This window comes from Canis aureus, chromosome 24 (genome assembly GCF_053574225.1).
Source record: "Canis aureus isolate CA01 chromosome 24, VMU_Caureus_v.1.0, whole genome shotgun sequence".
Lineage (NCBI taxonomy): Eukaryota > Metazoa > Chordata > Mammalia > Carnivora > Canidae > Canis > Canis aureus.
Genome location: NC_135634.1, coordinates 5,381,832 through 5,401,820, shown reverse-complemented (window position 1 = coordinate 5,401,820; position 19,989 = coordinate 5,381,832). Strand labels below are relative to the sequence as shown.

General features: G+C 42.8%; 1 protein-coding gene across 9 annotated transcripts in view; it reads right to left on the bottom strand.

The window, feature by feature from the left end:
- DCLK1 (doublecortin like kinase 1) overlaps positions 1-17,486 on the bottom strand; it is a 341,902-nt gene extending 324,416 nt beyond the window's left edge. For 2 of the 9 annotated variants that reach the window (XR_013362773.1, XM_077868089.1), the window contains exons 1-2: positions 16,944-17,242; positions 11,581-11,975 (exon numbers count right to left, since the gene is read on the bottom strand). Coding sequence is in view for 8 of the 9 variants with exons in the window: in XM_077868089.1 (XP_077724215.1) it covers positions 11,581-11,956 (376 nt within the window). In the remaining variant the exon portion in view is untranslated. Of the gene's footprint in view, positions 1-11,580; positions 11,976-16,943; positions 17,243-17,350 lie in introns of those variants that run through there. The other 7 variants (XM_077868082.1, XM_077868081.1, XM_077868080.1 and 4 more) reach the window with 6 other exon arrangements.
- Between the last annotated feature and the right edge of the window lie 2,503 nt (positions 17,487-19,989).

Sequence of the window (19,989 nt, the reverse complement as noted above, 5' to 3'; positions counted from 1 at the left end):
TCTCTATGAATAAATAAATAAAATCTTTAAAAAAATAAAATATTTTAAAAAAAGACTGATCCTCAACTTGAAATTTAATATTCTGGGTGTCCAAGACACCCCAACAAATAGCAAGAGTTGCAGAAGCAGCATCTGTCTGAATTGCTATGGCATTTACAGAGCCAAAAAACTAATATTTGCTTTTAACTAGAGATAAAGATAAAGAAAATGATATAGTTAAAAGAAAAAAAAAGTAAGGAAATAAAGAGAATATCCCAATTTCTTCCCTGAAAGCTTTAGGCATTTTTTGGGATCTTGGGGAAATGGAATGATTTCTGTGCAAGCATATTAGATTATTTTTAAGATATTTAAGGTTCTATATTTTGTTTTGTTTTCAAAAAAATCACATATGCATTTGTAAACTAACTATATTGCTGTTATTTAAAGTATGGAAATAAAAAAATAAAGTATGGAAATAAATGTTCTCTAACAAAGTTCATTATTTAAAAATCTGTAGAATTAATTCTACTTGGCCATCAGCTTCCATTATGAAATTAAAGGATTTCCATTTAAAAGAAATTATCTAAGTCACTACTAAAAACTTCCAGCAATGTGGTAGCAGTTTCCTGGTTGACCAGGCCTGTGATGAATGAGTTAGAAGGTATGCCTCCACAAGACCCCATATTAGGAGATTCTAGAAGTTTGCTCTATTTCCCCTTACTGCTGGAACGTTTTCACTGGTTCATGGTGGGACCTGTAAATATCATATGTAGTATCACTTGACCTCAGTCTGAAAATGGCCTAATCTCTGGTTGCTATCCCCTCTAGGAGTTCTTTAGGTTCCAAATGTGGCATATTCAAAAATATCTTAAGTTAGAGATACCTATAAAAATTTTATTTTTCCAGAGAATAAAATTTCTCATTAAAAATTTCTAGCAATTAAAAAAAATTCTAGCAATTAAACTTTACTATTGTGAATTATAGTAAAATCTGGGAAAAACTCAAATATATATTGACACCTCTGAAAATACACTGACTAAAACTACATGAAGACATTATTTACAGAATAAAATATAAAGTGCCTTCTGGATATTATATTTTATGATCTTATCTCATATACACGCAGCAACATTTCATAATCTATCTAAAAGGCACTGATTTAAGAAGATGATTTTGATAGTGCCATTAGAGTCAAGAGAAAAGATTCCTCAAAGTACTCTGGGTCATTCTTCCATGGAAGTCTTTCATAATATAATAGCACATAAAAATAAGCTTACAGAAAATAAAATTTGAATGTGTATGTCAGGCCTGTGGAAAATGTCAAGTTCTTAAACCTAAAGCAACAGAAAAATAACATAAAGAAAAAAATTGAGAGAGCTAAAATTTTACATTTAAAAGTGATATAATTGAAAAGTAGAGAAACTAAAACTAAAATGGGAAAACAGACTGAAGATCTATACAGAACAATGGGTTACTATAATGTGCAAAGCTTATTATAATTTACAAAAATACAAGATACTAAAATATATGACAAACGATAAAAACAAAACACATAGAAAATAGAAAATACTACTAAGGATGTTATAAATTGATAACAACCTTTTTTGAAAGCAACTTATTTGGAATCATGAAATTTTATATTCTCATCATTAAGAACTTCTCTTAAGAACTAACAGAATAACAAATAACAAAATTACAAAAAGTACGTACAGTGTTAGCCATGAAAACTAAAAATTAAATACACCCTCCTAAATCTTCAATGGTAAATACAAAATCTGAATTTGCCAGTCTGGAGAGTGAAAAGAATCCTAAGTCATGAACTTGTCTTCAAAAGAGCTTAGAAAGCAAGATGTGTATATGAAAGGATTTCACACAAGGAAGTAAGTGATAATTGCTAAATAAGTGGTCCAGGCAACCCTAACTCAGAAGAGAAAGAAATCACTTCCCACTTCCCGCTGAGCAATCGATAAAGAAGAAATGGGATTCACACTGGCCTTGGAAGTGAGGGTAAGATTTTTCACTAGCAGAAAAGAAAGAGGACAGCATTTCAGATAAAAATAAGATAATAAGATGTTCTACTACACAGTACAGTAAGGAGATAGTCTGTGAGATATTAGTACATCTTTCTCAAAAAAATAAAATAAAAATGGTTCCATAGGGATCCCTGGGTGGCGCAGCGGTTTGGCGCCTGCCTTTGGCCCAGGGCGCGATCCTGGAGATCCGGGATCGAATCCCACATCGGGCTCCTGGTGCATGGAGCCTGCTTCTCCCTCTGCCTGTCTCTCTTTCTCTCCCTCTCTCTGTGACTATCATAAATAAATTTAAAAAAATAATAAAAAAAAAAGGTTCCATGGACAAACAAGTTAGAGTAATACTGTAGTAGGAAACAAGGTCAAAGTTTTTATGCATGATCGGACCCAGGTTTCAGAAAGCTCACACTGGCTTCAGTGTAAAGGGGATGCTCAAGGTAGGACATGGGAAGAGAGAAGTGGAGAAAGCTACCACAACAGGATAGGAGAGGAGACGGACTTGACGCATCTGCACTAGGGGAAGAGAGGAGTGGGTCCTCCGAAGAGTAGTTGGCAGATAAAATCAGTTGCCTCGATGGTAGAGGTGGCAACTGTCTGGATGCAGGACCCAAGGGAATCTGAGTCAAAATGATGAAAATGAAATGATGACATTAGAACTTTCATTTTGGTGGACTTCCCATATACCACAATAAGTAAAATAAGAAGGGAATCAAGTTTGGATTTAATGGTAAGGAAAGAAATTAATTTGGTTGTGCACATACTAAATTTGAAGTTCCTAGGAGCCAACTAGTTGGAGATTTCCAGCAAGCACTTAGAAATATAAGCCTGGAGTTTGGAGGGCGATGCACACGGCAGCTGCAGAAACAGAACACTCTGGGAGACCACGCCCAGCTGCACAAGAAGAAATCCAGGGCAACACTGGTCTCTAAAGGGTGCCCAGAGATGGAGGAGCCACTGAAGAGAATGAAGAGAAATCAGGTGCCTGGAGCCATGGACCGAAAGGTGGTGAATGTGTGATGTAAAAGATCCAGACATCAGCATCCAATGCTCCGGGGATAACATCGAGAATAAGGATTCCTAAGAGATCACAGGTCTGGACACTAAAAGGCCACATGTGGTCCTATAATGGCCACTTCAGTTGGGTAGTGATGCCGGCTCTCATTCACTCACTGATCCATTCATTCATTATCTTTCCTCTTTCTTCTCATAATATTTATTGAGTACCTACAATCATTATGTTAGGTGGTGAGGACCCCAGTGGCTCCCTGACTCCCAGAGACTTTGATATAAAATAAAGAAGTATATTACAGTGTCATGATGCTAATCAAGGAGTTGAAGTATGATTGGAAGCTGAGCAAATATAGACAGCAGATGCAGATATTTCTTATCAGAAGACCTCTGAGTTTGAGAGATCAGAAAGACCAAGGCAAGAATTTTTTAGATTGTGGGAGATTTATGTATCTATAGGCTGAAGGATGAGCATGGAGATGCCATTGGCAGAAGAGGTCATGTGAATGAATGTCTGCTATGTAGCAGATCTTGTTCTAACCCATGCTATTTAACCTATAATCTTCAACACAACCCTATGAGCTAAGTAGTAACACACCACTTATCACAGGGCACAATGAGGGTCAGAGAGATAGGCAAAGGTGGAGCCAGGATTCAATGCAAATGATCTGAATCCAGAGCCATAACTTAACCATAACATTGTGTACCCTCAGGAGAGCACCATCTTACCACCGTTGCAGGAGAGAAGGGAACCCTGGAGATAAGAGAACGCAAGCAAAGACCGCAGCCGAGCTCACTGCCAAGTGTATCAATGGGTAATAGGAGACACGGACAGAGGGAAGGGTCAGGAGCAGGGTCACTGAGAAGAAATCCCTTAAAGACTGTGGGTTGTGTTCTATAACTAAGTGGAGAGCCATTATGAAGCAAAGGTATGGCACAAAGTGGTTTGTCTATGGCCAGGTTTATAGGCAGGAAAAGTGGTTTAAAGATTACTGCCTGGGACACATGTGTGTCCTAAATGATCTGACTTAAGAGAAGCTATGGAATGGAAAAGCAGGGACAAATACAGATTCCATAAAGAAGAGAAAAACAAATTGCAAAAGAGAAACTAAGATATGTATTTTTAGCTTATGAGTCTGTTGCAATAGTGCAGGGAAGAGACTACAAGACTCAAGTGGTAGGAGTATGAAGAATTATTATTTACTTTTTTAAAACGGTTTTGCATCTTTCAAATTTTCTACAATGCTCACTATCTAAAAATTTTTCGCCCCTGCAGTAAAAATTGTAATATTGTTAAAACAGTGATGAGAACTTGAATACCCTGATGGTGAAGAAGACAAGTTGAAGAAATGTCTTAAGCAGGATCAACAGAGTTCAGTGACAGCTTGGATTTGACAGGTGAAGAGAAAGAGAGGTCAAGGGGGATGCTAAGTTAGATGGTGACACCATTTAACAAGATCCAGAATATGAGAAGAGGAATGAGTTCTGGGGAGTGGAAAAGGACAAGGTCATATTTATGCAGGTTGAGTTTGAAAGGACTAAGGACTAGAGTATCAGTTAAATAGATCCAGTTGATAGAAGTGAAGAAGATTAGTTTTCTTACTATTTGGAAGAAATGGGCCTTAAAAGAGTAGTTAAAATAAGAGGTGGTGACATCACAGTAGATGCAAAGACAGGAAAGTAGAGGACAGGGCAGCCTCAGTGGCACAGCGGTTTAGCGCCGCCTACAGCCCAGGGTGTGATCCTGGAGACCCTGGATCAAGTCCCACGTCAGGCTCTATGCATGGAGCCTGCTTCTCCCTCTGCCTGTGTCTCTGCCTCTCTCTCTCTCTCTCTCTCTCTCTCTCTCTCTCTGTGTGTCTCTATGAATAAATAAATAAGGTCTTAAAAAAAAAAAGAAAGCAGAGGACATCTATGTTTAAGGGTGAGACAAACAAAGAGGGAAACAGAAATTCACCATTTGAACAGCACCGTAACAACTGCTGTTATGCCAAAATTCATGGACAAAAGTTGGAGGAAAAAAAGATATTCACATAGCCTCAAACTGTAGTAACTTCAGAGTCAAGGTGACTGGCAGACAGACATCATCCTCACCAACTGGTCATAATTAATCTCACCAGTAATGAGACACAGCAACATCCTATACCCCAAAACGATGCATTGCAAGAAACACAGCATCCTTTCTGCGGAATTCTTGACACAAATGCATAACTTTAATCTAATCATCAGCTACATCCAAATTGAAGGGCATTCTACAAAATAAGTAACCAGTAATCTTCAAAATGGCCAAGTCATCAGAGACAAGGAAAGATGGAAGAATGGTCACTGCTTGGCAGGGATGAAGAAGATGTGACAGCTGAACGCGACGTATGATGCTGAAACCTGTTTTTGAAAATATTGGTGAAAGCTGAAAAAATGGGTGAAAGTTGGAAAAAGCCTATGGTTTAGGTTAGCATTGTTCCAAAGATAACTTTCATTTTTGATCATTGTACCATGGTTATGTATGCTATTCTGTTCTGAGAAGGACACATGAGAACTCTTTATCTTTATGACACTTCTAGTAAGTCCACATTAATTTCAAAATAAAAAGTTTTTTAAATGAGGATGCAGCCTAGAAAAAGGTTAAATTGAACCCCTATATCACACACTGTACTAATATGACAGCCATTAGCATATTTTTTGAAATGAAAACATAAAAATAGTAGAAGAAAATGAAGGAAACAGCTTTATCATTAGAGTACAACCGAAGAAGCATGAAAATCATGCCATAAATGAAAAGGCTGATACATTCGATTATTTCCATTTTTGTCAATCTGCATGGCAAAAAACATAATGACCAACATCACTAAATCAAGGACAATCCAGGAAAAATACTTTCTTTTTTAAAAAAATATTTTATTTTATTTTATTTTTTAATGATTTTTTTTTATTCAGAGAGAGAGAGAGAGAGAGAGAGAGGGAGAGAGGCAGAGGGAGAAGCAGGCTCCATGCAGGAAGCCCGACGTGGGACTCTATCCCGGGGTGTGATCCTGGAGACCCGGATCACACCCCGGGATGCAGGTGGCGCTAAACCGCTAAACCGCTGTGCCACCGGGGCTGCCCGAAAAATACTTTCAATTAATATCCCAAAGGGCTAATATCTTTAAAAGAAAAAAAAATCCTACGAGTTAATTTAAAAAGACCCCAACCTGGTTAAAAAAAAAAAAAAAAGTCAAAATCTATGAAGAAACAACACATAGAAATAGAAATGCAAAGGCATTTTAAATTATATAAAAAGATGAAAATTAAAACTATGAGGAGACATATGCCTTTCTTTTCATAATCGGTGGGCAAGTAGCAAAATATTAGATAAAACATTGTCTTGAGGACACAGGAAAACAGCCAGTCTCGTATGTTACTGATGGGAGTGTAAACTGGTCCTACATCTATGAAGATTTGAAGATTTGCAATAGCTCGTAAGAGTTTAACACTTATAGCTCTTTATTCTGAAGTATTACTTCTAGGAATTTGTCCTACAAAGGCTCTCCTACATGGGTAGAAAACTAAAATCCAAAGATATTTACTGCAAAATTGTGTCTAATAAAGGATTGGTCATAACCTACGAATAAAAGCTCCTCAATAAAAGACTAGCCAAATAAATTAGGGTACATTTGTATAAAGGAATACTATGAAGTCAGTAAAAAGGACACAGCATTCCTAGATGTATAATATGTATTGTTAGGTGCACAAAGCAAGGTACGGAACTGTGAATACAGTAAGTTACCCTCTGGGCAAATGATATGTACATCCTCAATATGCACTGGTACCTCTGAGACGATACTCAAAAACAAAAACAACAACAACACTAGTAAAACTGTTTGCTGGAGGGGGATTTTCGAGAGAGTATGCTTTAGAGCCATCCAGAATTAATTTAAAAATCTTCATATAGCAGAGAGAGGCATAGAAGAAGCTAGTGAATTAGAGAAAGATATCAATGACACCATATCAAGGGAAAGAAAAATTGCCAGGAGAGCTGGGTGACCGGAAGTAGTGGTTAGAGCTTCCCTAACTGTGGGGTAAAGTGTGGGCTTGCTCCTGAGAGGCTGACTCTTTTCAGAGACTTGGGAACAGCCCTGACACTCCAGCTCCAGAGTCAGACAGCGTCCATGAAGTGAGGGGTCAAGGTGCGTGAGAGCTGAGAAAGAAGGGGACTCATTTCTAATACGTACAGAATTGATGTGCAGGGACACCTGGGTGGCTCAGTGGTTGAGCATCTGATGCCTTTGGCCCAGGGTGTGATCCTGGAGTCCCGGGATCGAGTCCCACATCGGGCTCCCTGCATGGAGCCTGCTTCCCCCTCTGCCTGTGTCTCTGCCTCTCTCTCTTTTCTCTCTCTGTGTCTCTCATGAATAAATAAAATCTTAAAAAAAAAGAATTGATGTGCAAATTAACTTATTTATATCCAGAAGACAACATATCCGAATAGTATTTATGTTAACGTCTACAGGAAATGCCCTGGCCCTCTTCTATCCACATTCACACAAGATGTTAAAAGAATGCCTATTGAAGACACCAAATATACTAATGGTTACCAGGGCTTAGGGAGGGATGAAAAGACAGAGCACAGAGGATTTTTAGGGCAGTGAAAGTATTCTGGATGATACTGCAATGGTGCCTACGTGTCTTTACATCGCTGTCAAAACCCACAAAACATACAACACCAAGAGTGAACCCTAATGTAAATTATGGACTTTTGGTGATAATGATGTGTCAATGTAGATTCATCAATTATAACGCCCCACCACACTGATGACAATAGGAGAGGGTATTCATGTGTTGAGGAAGGGAATATATGGGAAATCTCTGTACCTTCGGCTCAATTTTGCTCTGAACCTAAAACTACACTAAAAATAAAGACTATTTAAAAGGAGGGAGCATGGGGCAGTCCCGGTGGCGCAGCGGTTTAGCGCTGCCTGCAGCCCAGGGCGTGATCCTGGAGATCCTGGATCGAGTCCCACATCGGGCTCTCTGCATGGAGCCTGCTTCTCCCTCTGCCTGTGTCTCTGCCCCCTCATTCTCTCTCTGTGTCTCTATGAACAAATAAATAAAAATCTTAAAAAAAAAAAAGTAGGGAGCATGGATGGCTCACCCCCAACGCAATGTTACTGATGCTTGAGCATCTGATAAAGAAAAAAATCAATCAATCAATGCTTGGGATTCATACTATACCTTTCTCCTAAGAGTTCAAAGGTTTTAAATATTATTCCTTCATTTACCTTCACAACATTTACACACTTATAATGGAACATAAAGAACGTAAAATTGGGGGAAAAGAGGCAATATTGGTAAAATGAGGCCAAGTCTCAAGGTGAACCACTTGCAGAAATAGGACTGCAATTCAACTTTCCTTATTAATTATCTGGCTTTCCTAGTGTATTAAGGCCATTTTGAAAGCAAAAAATGAAAACTGCTATCCAATGTCTGCTCTTACATATGCGTGTGCATGTGTGTGTGTTTATACACAGATGCATAAAGACATACAGTTATATGTACACATACACATACACACTCACTCATACATTTATACTTGAGGCAAAGAGCCATCTCTGTCAATGTGCTTAAACCAAATTTAGGCATAATAATCTGTGGATAATAATAACAAAACAGTGCAAGTGACCATGAGACTGTTATAAATAAACTCACATATGTCATTGTAATTCAGAATTTTTAGTCTGTGGTAAGTGAGAAAGAACAAGCTTAAAAAAAAACAATCGCAAGTCAAATACACTTGTCACTGCATCCACTAAAAGGATTTAATTTAAAACTCAAACATCAGCATATTGGAAGGGGAAACGAGAAGCTAATAACATGCATTGACGTTTACATAAAATTAGTATGTAAAGTGAGAGATATGAACCTAATGATGAATATGAAGCAACCGTTTGCATTTTAACAGACTAAGCAAAAATGTAATTGACAAAGAGGCCAATCTAAATGAATTTCCAGCTACTTCAACACTAAGTGCAGCTGCATGCTGTCAGAATTATAAATGAGGAAAAAAAACTGTTTAAACTGGATTTAAAAAAAAAAAAACGCAGCCAATATGTGAACTTATACACTATACTAAAGTTATCATTCATTCAATCAGAAAAAAATTTTTTTTCCAAAAAGTCATTTTTTTAACATCAGAATAGTCAATATGCAACAGCTTTATATTGACTGGAGAGAAAACCATTTGGAGGTAAATGAAAATATTAAGGTAAACGCTTCTAGGTGCAGTAGCTGTAATTCCTGGAATTAAGTCAAAGTTAAAAACATTTGTTTTCAAGAATAATCTCATACAATATTTCATTTAAAAGCCACTAAGAATACCCCACTTGGTATCTTATCAGTGGCAGGTATGAGCTCAAGCTCTGGTACCAGCCTTCCTGGGTTCAAATCCTAACTTCTATTTCTTGGTGTGTGACTTTGAGCAGATCACTTAACACACCGTGCCTCATATTTCTCATCATGGTATGTGGATGTTAACAGTACCCAGCTGCTAGGGTCATTGTGTGAATTAAATGTATTCGTATATACAAGACACATGCTCCATAACTGTGAGCTACCACTATTATCCCAGGACAGCAGTCTCTTAGAGCAGGCATTCTTTTGTGTTTAAAAACTAACAAAGAAGACGGTGGCAAGTATGCCATGATTTTGCTGGTCCTTGTATGTAAAGAACTGTTGTTTCCCACGCCTCACGCCCTGCCCTCTCCCTTGTGGACAGGAACCGAGGGAATACCTCTGGCCACTTCTCGGTAAAGAGCAGTTCTGGGTGGACAACTGACTGAAGTACACCACCCTACTGCATAGATGCCACACAAGTGACTCTAGGACAGAGTGAGGAGCCAAGGCTGGCTGCCTGACAATGTGAGTTGATATCCTGGCATATTCTGTCTATACTACCATCAGTCCTCCAAGGGATGGTTTGGTGATGATCATGCACCTGACTTTGCATTTCATCTTATTCAGATCCCTGAGAATAGCCCACCAAATGTTTTCTTTATCCCTGTATTTTCCAAGGTCAGGAAAAGGACAGAGCACCAAAATCAAAGCTGATGCTATTTCATGTTTGTTCTTCCCCTTTAATTTACTGAAAGTGCCAACATCTGAACAGAAGGAAAAAGGCCAAGTCTACAGGCATCTTGGCAGGGTGACGAGTCTTTGAAAAGAGATGTGAATTCCCACATAGTCAACACACCAAACCCAGGCTCTCCACACCCTCTCAAGTCCAGTCATACTGTGACCGGACTGGCATCCCTGCCAAGGGATAAAGGGAAGGAAAATGGGAGAAAGACACGAGACTCCCTTGGCCTTGAATCACGTACAAACTCTGGTTCGAGAGGAGGACAAGAGGGCTGGCCTGTGTGTGGTCAGGGCAGAGGAACCCCACACTCCATGGGATCCTGAAAGGGATGCTTCCTGCTACCTGCAGGAGAGAGGGAGGACATTACATGGTTGGCATTCCTCCAGGACCCAGTAAGACAACAGGGCCTGGCAATACGTCTAGAGTAAATATGAACTCAGGGTGAAGTCAAACACTTTCAAAACTCTAAACTTCTTTTACCATGCTCCTCTGCACTGAGAGCTACTTCATAACCTTAGCACCAGACTTAGAAACTCCTACACCCCAAAGAGGATCAGCCAACCTCCTTTACACCTTAGCATGAATTTTACCCATTATCTCTCTTCAAGTCATTTTACTTTGCTTATGATTTCTAAGGTCACTAGAGGCTCTCTGTGCTGTTCACTTGGAGTTGGTGCTGAAGCAAGTCTACCTACGCTGCTACTCGAGACACTAGGCCTCATCCATGACTCAAACCGTTCCACTTCACGTGAAATATCTAAAACAGATAATGATCAATAACACAGATTCGACTTTGAAAACCAGTAAGCTGAACAGATTAACTCCTTTGTACTTCAAGTTCCACAGAAAGACAACAATCCTTTAAACTTAAGAGGAGAAACCATATTGGAAAGAAATGCCAGAAAACCTAATTTTTAGTCCAGTATCAACACTACCTTACCATGTAACCACAGACGTGTCACTCGAATTTTCTGGGCCTCAGTCTCTAGTGACAGAATTAATGGGTTTGATGCCTATATAAGGCTCCTTTACACTCAAAAATTTCACGATCCATTAGTTATTTTCAGTTCAAGTAATTTCAGACATCATAACAACAGAAATTCATTTGCATCTAGAAATGAATATGAACAATGTGATTCCAGATATAAAAAGGGACTTTGAAAATGTAGCATGAGAATGACAAAAGGAACAGAGAATGTTGGAGAATTAAGACCATTTTTCCCCTCAGTCCATTATTGTAAGATGGCCGACCTAATACCATTAGTGGGTTGTTGTTTTTTTTCTTTTTTTCATTTTAAACTACAGTAAACAAAGTGAACTCCCAAAATGTGAACAATAAGGATCACAGGCACAGGCTGGATGCTACCTCTTAGAGATCAATCAAGCGCAGGTGCCTAGAACAATGTAGAAACACGAGAATGCATCCTCTAGGGTCACCTGGGAGTTAGCGCTCACCTTCCACCAGTTGGTCCAGGCTGGAAATCTTCTTGAGTCCATCAATGGTGTAGATTGTTCTCACTCCCTGGGGCAAATTCACGTTATCCGACAGAGTTCGGGTCAAATCAGCCAGCAGGGCCTCAAATGATCGGAAGCGGTCGGGGGAGATGGCATACACAATCCCTTTGAAGTATCTATCTCCGTTTCGATAGAAACGAACTTTCTTGGCCTTCTTCTCAGAACTGAGGGTCTGCAGTGTGCGGGTTCGGTAGAAGCTGCAGTGGGCGCTGTGCGTTGGGCTGGGCAGCCCATTCACCCGCGACCCTCTGCTGTATCTCTGAGCCTTATCCCGCTCATCAAAGTGCTCCAGCTCCATGTCTCTGCCGAAGGACATGATGGAGTTAAAGTGGAACCTACATGGCACAGAAGGAAAAGAGAGAGAGAGAGAGAGAGAGAGAGAGAGAGAGACATACTGATGTTATTTTAAGATCATGATTTGAAAGACTCAGCTCAAGAGCAGCTGGTAGAAATACTGCTGTAATTGATGATATATTTAATATGAGTTGTCTAGTTGAAAGAGAAGGAAGACAGCAAAGAGACAGAAGAGGCAACCCCTGCTTATTAATTAACCCCAGTTTGGGTAGAAATGGCTCCTACGTAGTGACCACCTACACCGTATGAGGCGTATCTGGCTTTGAACAGCTGTTATTTCTAAATCACAACAAATCTTTCAACGTAGTGTTATCCTTACTTACTGATGAACAAAACAAGGCACAGAAAAATTTCTCCTAAATTTCTCCACGTCATACAACTGAGAAATGTTTGACCAAGACCTCCCACGCAGGTTTGCTGGACTCAAAGCCCAGACCTCCCTGCAGCGCGCTCGCTCCGTGGCAGGTGAAGAGAAGACTGCAGGGTACCACGGGGCTGAGGGCTGACGATGCGAGCGGGGGGGCCGGGAACCCAGAAGAGGGTGTCCGCACTCAACAGTCAGGTTTCAAATGAGCGAAGGCGCTCAGACAGACAGCACACTGGAATCCCCAAGTTCTACCAACTCAAGATTTTCCAACGTATTCCCATATTCAACAGCAGTTTTTTTTAAAAGTGATTTTATCATAACTCACTTGCTTATATTTAGTGCTTTGGATACACTGGGTTTTTTTTTTTTTTAAGATTTATTTATTTACTTATTCAGAGAGAGCGAAAGAGAGGCAGAGACACAGGCAGAGAGAGAAGCAGGCTCCATGCACCGGGAGCCCCACGTGGGACTCGATCCCGGGTCTCCAGAATCACACCCCGGGCTGCAGGCGGCGCTAAACCGCTGCGCCACCGGGGCTGCCCTGGATACACTGGGTTTAAAAAGAAAAAAAAAAAAGCAGAGAAAGGGTGAGGAGGAAGAGGAAAAAGAGCAGAAAGGATAAGTCACTTCTTGGGAGGACTCTGCCCTTCCTTCCACTCTAACTTCACGAGTCGGGGGATCGAGGCTTAGAGATGTTGATCAAGTATATTTCCCAGGGTTACACAACTAGCACAGGACCAAGTCTGAATCAATATCTTTAAAGCCTCGCTTCCTCAACTACACATAGGGATACAAATCATACGTACCTCATAATTAATATTGAGTATTAATACACGAAACACTTGGTAGAGTGTCTAGCATGTTATAAGTATTCATGTCTTTTATAAATAAAACTTGCTTTTCTGTTCTTGACTCTGTCACAGAAAGAACTAGTAAGAATTAAAAAAAAAAAAAAAGAACTAGTAAGAATTGAATCTCCCCCCTTCTGGTAAGGAAAGTTCCTCATGAATCTGCCTGATTTTCATCTCACAACCTTCTGAAAGGTATGCCTGCACCCCCAGGGCCCCCATTTTACTTTCTATGGAGCCCTGTCATCAGCAAGCTACCCGTGGGGTCTATTCATCCTTGCTAAGGGGTTAGGTGGTAATGCCTCGTGATGTTGACCCTTGAAGGGAATCGGATTTTTAACAGGACAATCTAAAAACATTCAAAGGAAAGACGTTTTGATGACAAAATTTCAGGCATGTTGAAATACAGTATAAGGGAAATGGAAAATCTGGGGCAAGAATCTTATGAGTGCCACCCAAATCCCACCACATGAATGATGTTGCCTTTCTGAAGCTCAGTCCAAACTCACCAAAAGTACTGCCAAGCCTCCCCGACCTTTCCTTGACCTAACTAACTAACTTGACTTCTAACTAACTAACTAACTAACTAACTAACTAACTTCCTTGACCTAACTAACTAACGTCTGGTCCCATCAAAGTGGCTAAAAATTCATGTTTAAAAGCAGTGCTAGAGATTGTGTACCCCTGAAATGAAGTGGAAAAAGCTCATGTTTATTGAATGTCTATGATGTGCCTGACACTAGTATTCAGCAATTAACTGTTGTATTAGATGCTAAAAACTGCCTTCTAAACCTCAGGACAATGCAGTGAGGTCAGTAATAGTATCATGACAGAAGGCAAGTATGAGCTATATCCAGGGTCCTGGAGTCATAACTGAGGGAGTTGGGATTTGAACCTAAGTTGTCTCTAAATGACTCTGAAGTTGGCACTCCCTCCTTTCTGCCCCATGTACTGTGCCTTCGAGGCCAGACCCCCTGAGACCCTCTAGACCCCTTCACCCATGAAAACAGGGGTTTTTAAAGCCCTCACTCTGAATTAGCCCTGTGACCTGGGGAGACCACTTAACTGCAGAAGGTTCCATTTGCAGACTGTGCCGGGGCTAATATCTTCACCTGCTCATTATTCTACTGCTGACCTTGCTGGGGGCCAGAGTACAATTCAAACCTGGGCTGATTATTAGTTTAGTGTATTTTTTCCTCCAAACACGAAAAATACCTCATGTCTCTTACTAAGTCATAATAGTCTAAATTTGCATTTTCAGAAAAAGTTATACCACACATAGGTAGATTTGAACCAGTTTCATTGATTTTGAAGTTGGGTAACACTTCAAAACAGAGATCATTTGATATCCAGTTCTTCAGGCAGTTATAAACTGAGTAATGACACCAAAATTTTGCTCTTGGTATCATAACTGCTCCCACTTTAAAAAATCCATCTCCTCTTGAAATAAGCTCTTTTGTCTTCTAAAAGGGATGGGGGGGGGGGAGTACTCATGGCAATTCACTAAGCTCATCAAACTTCGCATATTATAAAGGCCAGGTTGGCTTTTGAAGCTCCCGTTTTACTTTTAAAGGCAGTAATCAATCTTCCAACCCTAGGGGTTTCCTCCCAAATCTATATAAACCAAGAGACAACAAGCAGGACCATAGGAAAGGATGGCACAATTGTGTCACCAGAGAGTGCTGATGTAGTCTGAAGGGCTTTTATCGATTCACAATCAGCAAAAGCCAAATAATTTAGCAACTGTTGGAATTCCCTAGAGGAATCAGGCTTTTCGAACCAAGAGTTCTATGCCAAATGAAAAAAAAGTCAATTTTAATATAGGCAAAAGTTGATTTTGTTTTATTTGTGTATTTCCTCCAACTTGATCATATGTTCAACCAGGACATGTACATCTTTTACTTCTCTTCACTGAGCCTGCCCAAAAGTCAACAATGATGTTGGTGACAAAGAAAAACCACACTCAAAGTGAAATCATTTTCCAAGCTATAGCTACCACTAAATGAATGTCAAAAACCACACCATACACCCTAATGTTCCAACAATTATGTGCAACATCAAAATAGGTGTTCCTTCTCTTGCTTTGGCTGGCCCAGCTCTTCAGTAGGCTTAGTCATACATTCGAACCACGAGCTCCTGAAGAAGATTCACAGGTTCTTGCTTTCTGCACAGGAAACCGCTAAAGCACAGAGACACACATTTACAGACCATTGGTGGCTAGGGGTCTGAGCCACACATGCATCATGGTACCGAGAAGGTAACCACATCACCCTAACCGAAGAGATTATAGACACTTGGGAAGGGAAGAAGGGGGCCTGGCTCTTATCAGAGATTTTTCTATAAACACTGCCATGTCAAGAAATCAGTATCCTTAATTGTCTTCTGTGGAATTTCTCACCATTTTGAGGAACCTCTGTTCATCCTTCTCTAGATAAGGATACGAGTTCCTGTTTCAGAGATTTATACATGCGCGTGCGCGCGTGCACGCGCGAGCGCACACACACACACACACACACACACAGAATAATTTGGCATAAAGAGGACCACATCTAACTAGATGCTGGACCTGAAAGTCTCAAAACATATTTTGCCAGTGGGATCAGGATGCCCGTGGATGGGCAGGCGTGGAATAAGAAGCATGCACACACACACACACACACACACACACCTCTTCAGAGTGCATGCACCACCTTGGACACGTCACAGGATGTTCCTATGTATAACCCCTCTTAAAATTCCTTCTGACCCTCCTTCATATGACATTTCATACTCAAAAGACTGTCCTACTTTCCTTTCCAGAGGAAAGGTGATCTATTTGGGAACATTCATAAAGCGTATTCACGGAACACCCTGCAGTGTGGCCGCTGAATGCGTGTGCACCATAATGTGGACACACAGTCACAGGTGCGGAGAGGGAGCCGCTTTGAATGAAACCTTTCATTTGCTCTACCTCTTACAAGCATTTCCTCTCCGAATCCAGCAGTGATTCCGCGCAACCCTGGTTTTCAAAAGCAGCCTCTTTTGTGGGGCAATGCAGGGCTGTGCATGCGCTCCCACTAGGAGCAAAATGCCATTTCCTCTCCGCACGCTTTGAGCACTGCAGGTACCAATCTGTACCTGAGGCAGCCTCGCTGCCCCCGAAGGAGCTTGAGGCCCCTGCAAATGTACTTGCAACACCCGCACGGCGGCCGCCCCCACCACAGATCGCCCCATCTTCAGGCACACACCCTCCCGGGCGCACGGGGAAGCGCACACAATAAGAGGCCTGGCTCGGCCACTCCTTCTAGGCGCAGTCTGGGTCCTCGCCCCGTGGCCAGTTCTGACAACGACAAGCACCTCGCCCAGCTCCTCCGCCCCGGGCTCCACCTCCACTAACAACGCGGCGAGCAGCCTGGCGGGCGGGCGGGCGGGGGGCGCGCGCCCTGCTCCCGTTCGAGGCCGGTGGCACCAGACAAAAGAGGCAGGTGCCAGCAGCCCCGGAGCCGCCCGCACGCGCCGCCCCGGCCGAGGCCAGCCTGGCCAGGGCCGGCAGCGCCCTTCGAGGAACGGCGGGCGGGGAGGCGGCGGCGGCCGAGGGGCGCCCGCCCTGCCCTCCACGCCCCGGGCTTCCTCGGCGCCCGCCGGCTGCGGGAGAAGCGGGCGCCGCGAGCCCCCGGCGGGTCCCCGGCGGGTCCCCGGCGGGTCCCCGGCGGCCCTGCCCGCAGCTCCCTTCCCAGCGGAGGCAAACCACGCACCGGTCCGCGGAGAGACGCCGCCGGGGTCTTCGTGGCCGCGCTCGGGGCGGCCTCCTGGTGCTGTGCTCGCGGGCTGGGGCGCGGCCGGGGCGGCGGGGCGGCGGGGCGGCGGGGCGGCGGGGCCGAGGCCGGGCTGCAGCAGCCGGGGGCGCGGGCGTCTGGGCTGCAGCCGCTAGCGCGGGGAGGTGGCTCCGCCGGCTCTCATTGAAATGCGGCGCTTCGCACAGCCTCACTCCAGCCTCTCTCCGGAGGAGGGCGGCGGCGGCGGCGGGCGCGCTCCCTCCGCTCGTGGCTCCCTCGCTCGCACGCCCCACCCGCTCCCCGCTCCCCTCCCCTCCCCTCCCCTCCCTCCCCTCCTCCGCGTGCGCGCTCCGGCGCCCCCGCCCTTCTTGGCAGGGCGCACCCACCACGGCTGCGCCCGGGGTCCTCCTCCTCCGCGCGCCCGCTCTGACCGCAGCGACCTCGGCGCAGCTGGCCGGAACGAACCCCGAAGCTCCCCGTCCCGCACGAGTGGTTGTCTGGACAGAGGGGGAGATCGGATGGGGGCCTGGGACGGAGCCACAGAACGTGGATGGGGCCCGGTCTGAGCCACGAGAAGTGCGAGATGGGGAGGAGAGGCGGCGCCACGGAGAGCCCTCCTCCCTCAGGGGGTACCAGGGAAACGATGACTTCCTCCTCCCGTGCACGGTATCCCCCCGACACACACTCACACACACACACACACACACACACACACACACACACTTTATGAGACCTCATGATTTAACCCGTTTCCCGGGATTATGGAAGCCAGTGTAATCCACCCTCATCACTCTGGTCCACGAGGCATCCAGGCAGTTCCTCCAGGAAGAACCAACCACGGACCCTCCCAATCTACACACTCTAATGTTACCCTCAGTCCCCTTATTGGAAGGACCGGATCTGTTCGTAGACCCCTCCAGTCATCTCCACTTGACCCCAGGACTTGAGTCACCCTTCGAATAGTGACCTCTGCTTAGAGCCGGATATGTTAGAAGAGGCGCTTGATAACTTCAAGGCCAGGTTTCGCTACTCCTGGTTGCCAAGGCAGGCGGTCAGCGCTGGAAAGCCCCATGAGCTCACCACAAGCCTTCCTTCCCGGGGCAGGAATGTTCTCAGAACCCAGCCTGCTGACAGCTTCCAGTCTTTGCGCAAAAGCCCTGGGAGTGGGAGCAGGTCGCTGACCCCAGTGAAACCTTAGCCAGGGTCACTGGGCAGCCTAAATTTTGGTCCAATTATTCTCCTTCGGTCAGGTCTCTTGGGACATGTATTTGTCCCACATATGTATACACAGACAAATACACATGTGTATTTTTCTATCTTCCCGAGTTTCAACCTTTTCATGGAAAAATCAAATTTTTATTTTTCTCTTGCCCACTAAGCTCACTTACATATTTAACTACTTATTATTAATAACAGCTAATCTGGGGACCCCCAGGTGGCTCAGCAGTTGAGCACCTGCCTTCAGCCCAGGGTGTGATCCTGGAGTACCAGTCAGGCTCCCTACATGGGGCCTGCTTCTTTTTCTGCCTGTGTCTCTGCCTCTCTCTCTCTCTCTCATAAATAAATAAATAAAAATCTTTTTTTTTTTTTTAAAAAAAGCTAATCTGAAATGCTTTCAAAGTATTATGTAAATAGTAAATTATCACCATTTGTTATAAAATGCCATACTCAAGATGTATGTTGCATATTCAACAAGTTGCAGCAATATTCATCTTTGAACTATTCAATAACTGAGGATTGAGAGTATGTGAACTCACCAAATTAACTAAATGCATAGTACTGAGCCTATCCTGTCAAATTCTAACACAAAATGAGGACCAAGGGGTAAGCACAGAGAAAGTAAGGAGACAAGTGTATTTTCTTGAGAACAGAAATCAGAACTTCTGTTTATATTTCAAGTGACAAATGCCAAGTAATTTCTGCCAAAATGCCAAACCAAGAAATAAATTCTGTTTCCTAGCCCTTGTGGATATGCCATCAGGGTCATTTCTTAAGCACTTTAGATAATTCAACCATATATTACCTCTTTCCTAGCTGGCCTATCTGGGACATGCACATAACACGTTTAAAAAAAAAAAAACCCACCAAAAAAACAAAACAAAAACAAAAACAAAAAGTCACCTTTGAGTTTGACTCTCTCAAACTGCTCTCACTTAGATGTACTTGAACATCATTGGCTCTTTCAGGGAAGCAAGGGCACTGATAATAGATGGGTACACTAATAGTACCCACTGCCTACTACACTGTGGTCACATCATTTCTTCAGAACAGCAGGCTGGTACCAAGTGACACCCAGTGACCAGACAGAAGTAATTACAGAAGTGCATAAGTTACTTGTAGGAAGTTTAATGAAATTTAACCAGAAAACTCCTAATTCAAGTCATTTTCAATAACTGATGTTACTTCCTTTATATTATCAGGGTATCCATCAAAGAAGTGACTGGAATTAATGTGTCCTTCCCTGGTGAAGATCTGAAGTTAAGGGAGATCTCTCTCCAACTCCCCAGAGCTAATGCTATTTAAGCTGTGCACTCCAATTGCAGCTCCCGGCAGCCGCAGCTCTGTATCCCGCAAGACTGACCATGGTGTGGCCCCAGCTCTGTCAGTGACTCCTATTAACTGAGTGCTTGCTTTTTTGCTGTGCCAGGGCCTCTGTACATTTTATTTCACACTTGTAAGAACTATTCAAGGTACGTATCATTATTCTTACCTTACAGATGAAGGAATTTAGGCATAGGCGAGTTACGTTATTTGCAAATAGGCAGCTAATAAATGTCAAGCCCGGCTGCATTTCTGAAATCCCTATGTTTTAAAATTCAAGTCAGTTTTCCTATTGCTATGGCTGTATGCTTAGAAAGCAATATCAAATTCTAGTCTGAAGTGTACTCTTTTGGAAAATGCAGTCTTTTAATCAATGAATTTATTTCATAACAGAGAGAACAACTCTTTGCTTCCTTTAGTGATGGATATCATCAAATGTGTGTATTCTGAGCTAAACTTTTCATGAGAATATTTGCATGCCACC